The following is a 7,636-nucleotide window of genomic DNA, read 5'->3' on the forward strand; positions in this document are numbered from 1 at the left end:
AAAATCCAAGAAAACATTTGGTCCTGTCAAACAGTTTCATAATGAAATTGACAATGATCGACTTTAGATTGATCAAAATCGACCATTCGACCATGATCGGCCAATTGATCATGATTGACTAAAATCGATCATGCCCAAAAGATATAGATGATGTCAAAGATATTGTTTATATTTTTAGTTAGTTTAAAATTTTCTTTTCAAATAGAGTTAAAAGTTTTATTTGGTTTAGTCTTTTTTAAAAGGTAATTATAAGCTTTTATTTAAACAACCTAAGATTATTATTATTATTATTAACATTATAACTAGGCTGAGCCTAGTTAAGCTTTTATTTAAACAACCTAAAATCTCTAGTTATGACTTTCTCTATACGTGGTGTCAATACCGAACCAGCATTCACCCTTTCATTATTAGTTATTACAAAGTAAAAAAAAAAAAAACAGCGACCTCATAAGGTTGCTTTAATTTAAGATTAAGAATATCACACACCACAGTAAGCCTTTAAAGCACACTGATTAGGCTGAGCCTTGGGTGCCCAGGCCGAAAAAAACTTGAGGAATTCAAAATAATCAAATGGCTTGTAAAGCAAGGGATGATCTTCATCGATCAAGTCTTCAGGGGTTTTGGTTTTATAACCTGCTTTGAAAAAGGAAAACAATCCAGCAGAGTACCTTGCCTCGCTTCCACTCATCCTTACGCGGTGATACGGCGGGTGCAATCGACCATTCGTCCATGCCTGCAGAAATCAATTCCAATAACAAACGGAAGTGCTTATGTTTTCTACGTCCGTATATTTTGAATTTACTTAAACTAGAATTTAAACTTCAAATCTTGAGCAAATATATTATCAAATAAACTCATCGAATGTAGAAAGAACAGTGACTTACTCTAAAGGATTCCCCAATCAAGATGACAAAAGAGTGATCTTGTGAGAGTTCCACACCAATCCACTCACCATGTTTGGTTTGTACCTCCAGCCCATCAACTTGATTTTGATACAATATAGTAATTAAGTTCTTATCTGTGTGGGGCTTTGAGGTATACGTTGGTTCAGTAATTTGAGGCACTTGATATTTCATTACTCTAAGAACACAAGTAGTCGAGCTCATGTGTTCATCCAAGTAATTTCCAAGACTCATGCTCTCCAAAATCATCCTCCTTATGAGTTTCTCAAATTCTGATACTTGTGTTGTAAAATAGTTTATATTTTTTCTGCAGAAAACAGAAGGAAGGTTCTGGATTAATTACAAGAGAAGTTGGGATATATAACAATACTTGTTTCGAGTGATTTATGATCACGCACACTTACCGACATAGGCGGAGGTATGGCAAAGGCTGGGGTGGGCTTTAGCCCAGGTCAAGATTTTATTAATATGTTTTGACTAGTTTTATGTAAAAGAAATTCATAATTTTCAATTAAATTATAAAAAAAATCTGAAAATTTGCGTGGAGCCTTTTAATATGATGCTTTAGCTTGGGTTAAAATTTCAGAAGTTTTGGAGAAATTTAGAAATTTGATAAAAAATCACAATTTGACTAGTTTTACGTTATTGGACGTAATTTTCAATCTGACCATCAGATCGAGCTGAAATTTTATGAGGGATCTTAAAATATGTTGAATAAAATCTGGTTAAAATTTTAGAATGAATGGAGCTTGGTAGTGCTAACAAAAAAAAGGACCGTAAAATAAAAGTAAAATGACTCATTAAGAATAAAATGGTTATTTGCCATTAAAAAATAAAACAAATCAGCTCCTCCTTTCTTTTATATGTTGCCGACTGGGCAGAGGCAGAATAAAAAAATAAAAAAAAAGAAAAGGCAAGAGAGAAATAGAAAAAAGTAAGGGAAAACATAAAAAAAAAAATCTAAGAAAAAAAATAAAAAAAGTGAAAGAATAACCTCGTAAACTTACAAAGTTCAACTTATAAAACACTAATCTAGGGAAGAATCAAGTGAAGGAAGGAGGAAATGAAAGAGGGAAAAAATTTAATTACTTTGTTTTTCAGTTGACATGAGATTGTTATTTTATTCCGGTTGAGGGGTTGTTACAATATCGATTCAGATTCGATTATAGATTAATTATATTCCACAAAACATCAAATGATGTAACTTTAATAGTGAATTTATTTTTACTTTCGCTTTAATTTTATGTACTTTTAAATTTATTTTTTAATATTTTAGGTAGTGTATTTGAATTAAAACTTTACTGTTAACTTTAAAAATTCATGTACATGAATTAATAATCGATCTTAAAAAATATTTATATATTTATTTAATAGCCCAGGATTAAAAAAATTTCTGGCTCCACCCTTGCTAACCGATATGCTGGTGGATCAAGTTCTGTTTCACCTTCGTTAGCCCATATGAAAATAATAAAGATTGAATTCCATATTAATGCAGTTTGAGCTCCAAAAATTGAAAAAGAATGTTCTCATGTACCTAAAATCTGGATTTCCATGTGGCCACAAGACATTGGTGAAGTTGTTGCAGTTGTCGAAGATGCTGGGATCCTCAATACCAAAGCTTTCATATTGCAGCGGAGGTGTGGATTTCCCAAAATAGCTATAAAAGGGTATTTCAGAAACATGTTGCCTTTTCGTCTGAAGGGGTATGTCGAAGAGCTCTTTCACTTCACCAAGAAATGACTTCTCGACATGCAGAGGAATTTTGTCAAGCAAAGCCTTGAAGCAACCATGCTCTGAAATTGCCTTCCAAACTCGAGATTTCACCAAGTCCCACTCTGAAGTTCCTGGCTTTAGATCTGACTTGCAGAAATCTATTGAAGGAAGCTGAAAAAGAGTTTCCTGGCTCATATTTAGGATCCTAGGTTTTTAATTTGTTGAAAAAATGAGGAACATAAATCTCAATTCAGGTGTATTTCGATGTAAATAATTTGGATTAGGTTTTCTCTGTCGTAATTTGGATATGAACAATGTTCATGTAACAGTCAGCTGTCAGCCATCTAAGTTTTTTTTTTTTTTTATTGGGTTCTTCAAACTTTTATATCACGTCATGTTTTTTTATTTGCATCTTTTTTGTATTCGATGCTTCAAACTTAATGTTTTTCATTTGTATCATTTGTTTTATTTGTCCTTTTGCTTCCTATTTAACAACTATTTTACAAAATTTATCCTCAATAAACTATGAAACGTTATTTTAAATCATGAACATGTGAGGGCAATGAGTTTTGACTAAAATATTTATATATAAAAAAAAACTGGAAAATACAATATTAAAAAAAGACACAATTTATTATGGTTTGCAATAGTTACTACAATGTTTTATTTGTTTTTTTTTTATCACTTGATCTTTTTTTATATTTAATTTAATTATTTCACATTAATTGAATTGAGATTGAATTTGATTTTTTATTTTGATTAGTTTTATAAACTTGGCTCTTATGATGTTAAAAAACATGTTTTGACATTAAGTTAATGCTCGATTGGGTAAAATAAAATTTTATAAACGGCGGGTGCAATCGACCATTCGTCCATGCCTGCAGAAATCAACTCCAATAACAAAGGGAAATGCTTATGTTTTCTACGTCCGTATATTTTGAATTTACTTAAACTAGAATCTAAACTTCAAATCTTGAGCAAATATATTATCAAATAAACTTATGGAAGGCAGAAAGAACAATGACATACTCTAAAGGATGACAAAAGAGTGATCTTGCGAGAGTTCCACACCAATCCACTCACCATGTTTGGTTTGTACCTCCAGCCCATCAACTTGATTTTGATACAATATAGTAATTAAGTTCTTATCTGTGTGGTGCTTTGTATACGTTGGTTCAGTAATTTGAGGCGCTTGATATTTCATTACTCTAAGAACACAAGAAGTCGAGCTCATGTGTTCATCCATGTAATTGTCAAGACCCATGCTCTCCAAAATCATCCTCCTTATGAGTTTCTCAAATTGTGATACTTGTGCTGTAAAATATTTTACACTTTTTCTGCAGAAAACAGAAGGAAGACTTTTAATTAATTACAAGAGAAGTTGGGATATATAGCTATACTTTTTTTGAGTGATTTATGATCACTCAACCTAACCGATATGCTGGTGGATCGGATCAAGTTCTGTTTCACCTTCGTTAGCCCATATGAAAAATAATAAAGATTGAATTGCATGTTAATGCAGTTTGAGCTCCAAAAGTTGAAAAGAATGTTCTCGTGTACCTAAAATCTGGGTTTCCATGTGGCCACAAGACATTGGTGAAGTTGTTGCAGTTGTCGAAGATGCTGGGATCCTCAATACCAAAGCTTTCATATTGCAGCGGAGGTGTGGATTTCCCAAAATAGCTATAAAAGGGTATTTCAGAAACATGTTGCCTTTTCGTCTGAAGGGGTATGTCGAAGAGCTCTTTCACTTCACCAAGAAATGACTTCTCGACATGCAGAGGAATTTTGTCAAGCAAAGCCTTGAAGCAACCATGCTCTGAAATTGCCTTCCAAACTCGAGATTTCACCAAGTCCCACTCTGAAGTTCCTGGCTTTAGATCTGACTTGCAGAAATCTATTATAGGAAGCTGAAAAGGAGTTTCCTGGCTCATATTTAGGATACTAGGTTAATTTGTTGAAAAAATGAGGAACAGAAATCTCAATTCAGGTGTATTTAAATGTAAATAATTTGGATTAGGTTCTCTGTCGTAATATGAAAATTTATTATACTATACATCTGATGTGACTTGTGCATATCCTATGGACTCTAACCATGACCATACATTAATTTTTAATTAACTATAAGCACCAAGTGGCGACTTAAACCTTGAGAAATATATATATATATATATATTGATTGAAATTGGAATATGCAAAAGGACAACCAAGGGCCAAGTGGTTCCCTCAAAGGGAGAGAAATATATGTACTAGAAGTTTATGGCCTAGAAGAGCCTGATAATCCACCATCGCTTCATATTTTCATGTGAAATATTCTTGATAAAAAAGGACAACTAGAGACCAATTGGTTCCCCAAAGAGAGAGAAGTATATATATGGCATAGAATAGCCTCGTAATCTACCATCTCTTTATATTTTCATGGATCAATTAGTGTCAAATGTTCCTAGAGTTGGATTCATTGTTTAACTCATCACTACAGAGCTAGAGCTCGACATAACCTAGTGTCCTAATACAATCTCTAATATTTTTTGGTTCTAATGGATTCATGGCCACCAAATTATAATTGAGAACCTTGATGCATCAATACACAATGACCATCAAATTTTGCCTGAAAAAACTGTCCGGGTAACTACTTTTCAGGTGCATCTAATGCTTCATATCTCCATCAAATTTAACAACACCTGAACCAAAATGATCACATAACATTTCTCTACAACCCTATACGGTCCGTTTAGGCTAATTGTGTTAGGAGGTGCATTGATCTACTTTGAACCAACGGTTGGAATTCTTCTCAGCTGAACCAAGGGCCAATATTTGGCACCATTAAAGACAAGATAGGGGTGGATTTCATGGGCTGAGCATGAAGAAAACGAGTTTAAATTTGGTAAAAAAAATTAGCCTTTGGCCCACGGGTTTCTGCCATTTTTCTCTTCCTCTCTCTCTATTCGTCATTTCAACCACCACCAGCTTGTTCACCACTAGTTCCACCATACGTAGCTACCAGCCACTTTTTCTGCCATTTTTCTCTTCCTCTCTCTCTTTTCTCACTTTTGCAGACCTTTTTCTTCTTCTTTCTCCCTCTGCCACAGACAGCTAGCACGACCAGTGACGCCTCCTCAATCACCGTCCGGACCTCCTCATCACAGTGACGACCATCTTGCTAGGTTGCTCCCCCCCCCCCCCCCAACGGCTGCAATGCAAAAGGCAAATTCATTAACATGATTGTTGGGTTGGGCAAACAACCATGGAGGCCTGGGCCAGACATGTTTTGATCCAGCCCAATCCAAAAAAAGAAAAAAAGAGAGATTTGTTGGGCCGAGATCGGTCTGATCATTTGGGGTCAACATCGGCCCAACCCAACCCTTTATTGGGTTGGGCTCGACCCAGTTATCTGGATTGGCCCATCCCATATATATATATATATATTTAATATATTTTTAATTATAATATAATATATATTATAACACTATTATATATTATAATACTATTATATTTTTTAAAAATAAAAAATTTTAAAAAAATCATTTCAAGAAATTTGTGATTTCCTCGCGTGTTTTTCTACCAATTTTGTTTAATATTAGGTTGTATTTTTACATTGTAAGATATAAATCCAATATTAAAAAACCTTATTTTCTCCGAAATTTTTCTAAAAAAAATTCAATTTTTTTTTGAAAAATCTCAAAATTTTTAAATTAATTTCCCTTTTCAAAAGATTTAAAAAAAAAGTTTTGTTTTCATACGTATAACTAAATTCTAAAAAGTTTCCAATCATATTTGCATAAAAAGACAACAATTACATCTTTCGCATGTTTTAAAACACAAAAATAAATATCGTAACAAGTTTATAATTATCTATTACGATTTAACCAAAATATCAAAAACCCCTTACCAATTATTTTGTTCATTTTATATTAAGATTTAGATGTAGACTTTAATATCTGATGGTGTAAAACTACACAATAGAGTTCACCTTCAGGCATTAAAGATACAAAATGCAAAATAAATGCGATGCTAAAATTCATATTTTAGAATGGTTAGGATTTAAGCCGATAAGGTAGATATTCTCTCATGAAGGGAAATCTACCTTGAACCGTAAATGAGACCAATAAACAGAAATTTAACTTAAAAAATAATCAAACAACAATGCAGCTTACCTTAAGTAGAGTGCACTGGGGATGATGCGTTTTTCCCTAGCACAACCAGTCTCTTACCTAGACTCTCGTAGACCACAGGTTTCTAGTAACCATAATACTAGGTGACGACTCCTGAACTTTAATCATAATTTTATTTTATGATAAACTCAAATTTATTTTCTTTTCCAACAACAATACCTCTCAAGAGGCCTGAAAAGCTCGTCGTCACCCTGATATCACGCACCTATAACAATATTTTATTATTATAATAGAAATCTCTCTAATGATAATACGAAGGCTATCCAACTAGAGATGGAGAGCATATCTAATAACATAACAAATATAGTAATGGCAACGGAACCCTGCATATATGCCAAATATAATTAGTTGAATGAGATAAATAAATAAATAAAAACTTGTCAGATTATGCCTAGGAACAGACGGATGTACACACATAAGGGGGTTTTCTAGGGATTTTTACAAAAACGAGTACTCTCATAGGAGAACTGTTTAGAATGAATATAAAGAGGGTATTTTCCAATATATGATATATAGCAACCAACACGACCCAACCTGCATATGATAGCTCCTGACATGCCAATTGTTCCACAAGCAAACAAATAACCATGGCCAAATAGTTGGCCCCATAAAACTAATATTCCAAGTGACAACCTGTTATTGTGCAATTATAAGCTCCTCAAGTTGTGTTGCAGTAATTAAGGAAACCTCAATCTCATTGCAAAGCGAATCCTTTTAGTTGATCAATAATAAAAGGGAGTGTGTGTGTATATATATATATATATATATATATATATATATATATATATAATTTAATAATATTTAAGTAATACTTAATAATACTTAATGGTTAGGTCGGTCTACCCAACC

At 33.1% G+C, this 7,636-nt stretch overlaps 2 protein-coding genes across 2 annotated transcripts; both read right to left on the reverse strand.

Moving 5' to 3' along the window:
- Positions 1-442: 442 nt before the first annotated feature.
- LOC133683903 (probable 2-oxoglutarate-dependent dioxygenase AOP1.2) lies at positions 443-1,260 on the reverse strand. The gene is made up of 2 exons (XM_062106803.1): positions 885-1,260; positions 443-733 (listed from the first exon to the last, which is right to left on the reverse strand). The coding sequence occupies exons 1-2, from the start codon at positions 1,149-1,151 to the stop codon at positions 479-481; spliced, it is 522 nt and encodes a 173-aa protein (XP_061962787.1). The 5' UTR covers positions 1,152-1,260; the 3' UTR covers positions 443-478.
- Positions 1,261-2,342: 1,082 nt separating this feature from the next.
- On the reverse strand, positions 2,343-4,591 carry LOC133681543 (probable 2-oxoglutarate-dependent dioxygenase AOP1). Its single transcript, XM_062104617.1, has 5 exons — positions 4,176-4,591; positions 3,699-3,952; positions 3,465-3,493; positions 2,437-2,786; positions 2,343-2,346 (listed from the first exon to the last, which is right to left on the reverse strand). Exons 1-5 carry the CDS (start codon positions 4,547-4,549, stop codon positions 2,343-2,345), a joined length of 1,011 nt encoding a protein of 336 aa, XP_061960601.1. The 5' UTR covers positions 4,550-4,591.
- Between the last annotated feature and the right edge of the window lie 3,045 nt (positions 4,592-7,636).

Source organism: Populus nigra, chromosome 1 (genome assembly GCF_951802175.1).
Source record: "Populus nigra chromosome 1, ddPopNigr1.1, whole genome shotgun sequence".
Taxonomy (NCBI): domain Eukaryota; kingdom Viridiplantae; phylum Streptophyta; class Magnoliopsida; order Malpighiales; family Salicaceae; genus Populus; species Populus nigra.

Coding starts and splice junctions, on each gene's coding strand:
- LOC133683903 (XM_062106803.1), bottom strand. CDS start 1,151: ATGATTTTGGAGAGCATGAGTCTTGGAAATTACTTGGATGAACACATG. Junction 734..884: donor TGATTGGGGAATCCTTTAGA/GTAAGTCACTGT, acceptor TGATTTCTGCAG/GCATGGACGAATGGTCGATT.
- LOC133681543 (XM_062104617.1), bottom strand. CDS start 4,549: ATGAGCCAGGAAACTCCTTTTCAGCTTCCTATAATAGATTTCTGCAAG. Junction 3,953..4,175: donor CATGGAAACCCAGATTTTAG/GTACACGAGAAC, acceptor TGTTTTCTGCAG/AAAAAGTGTAAAATATTTTA. Junction 2,787..3,464: donor AATGGTCGATTGCACCCGCC/GTTTATAAAATT, acceptor ACTCTTTTTCAG/CTTCCTTCAATAGATTTCTG.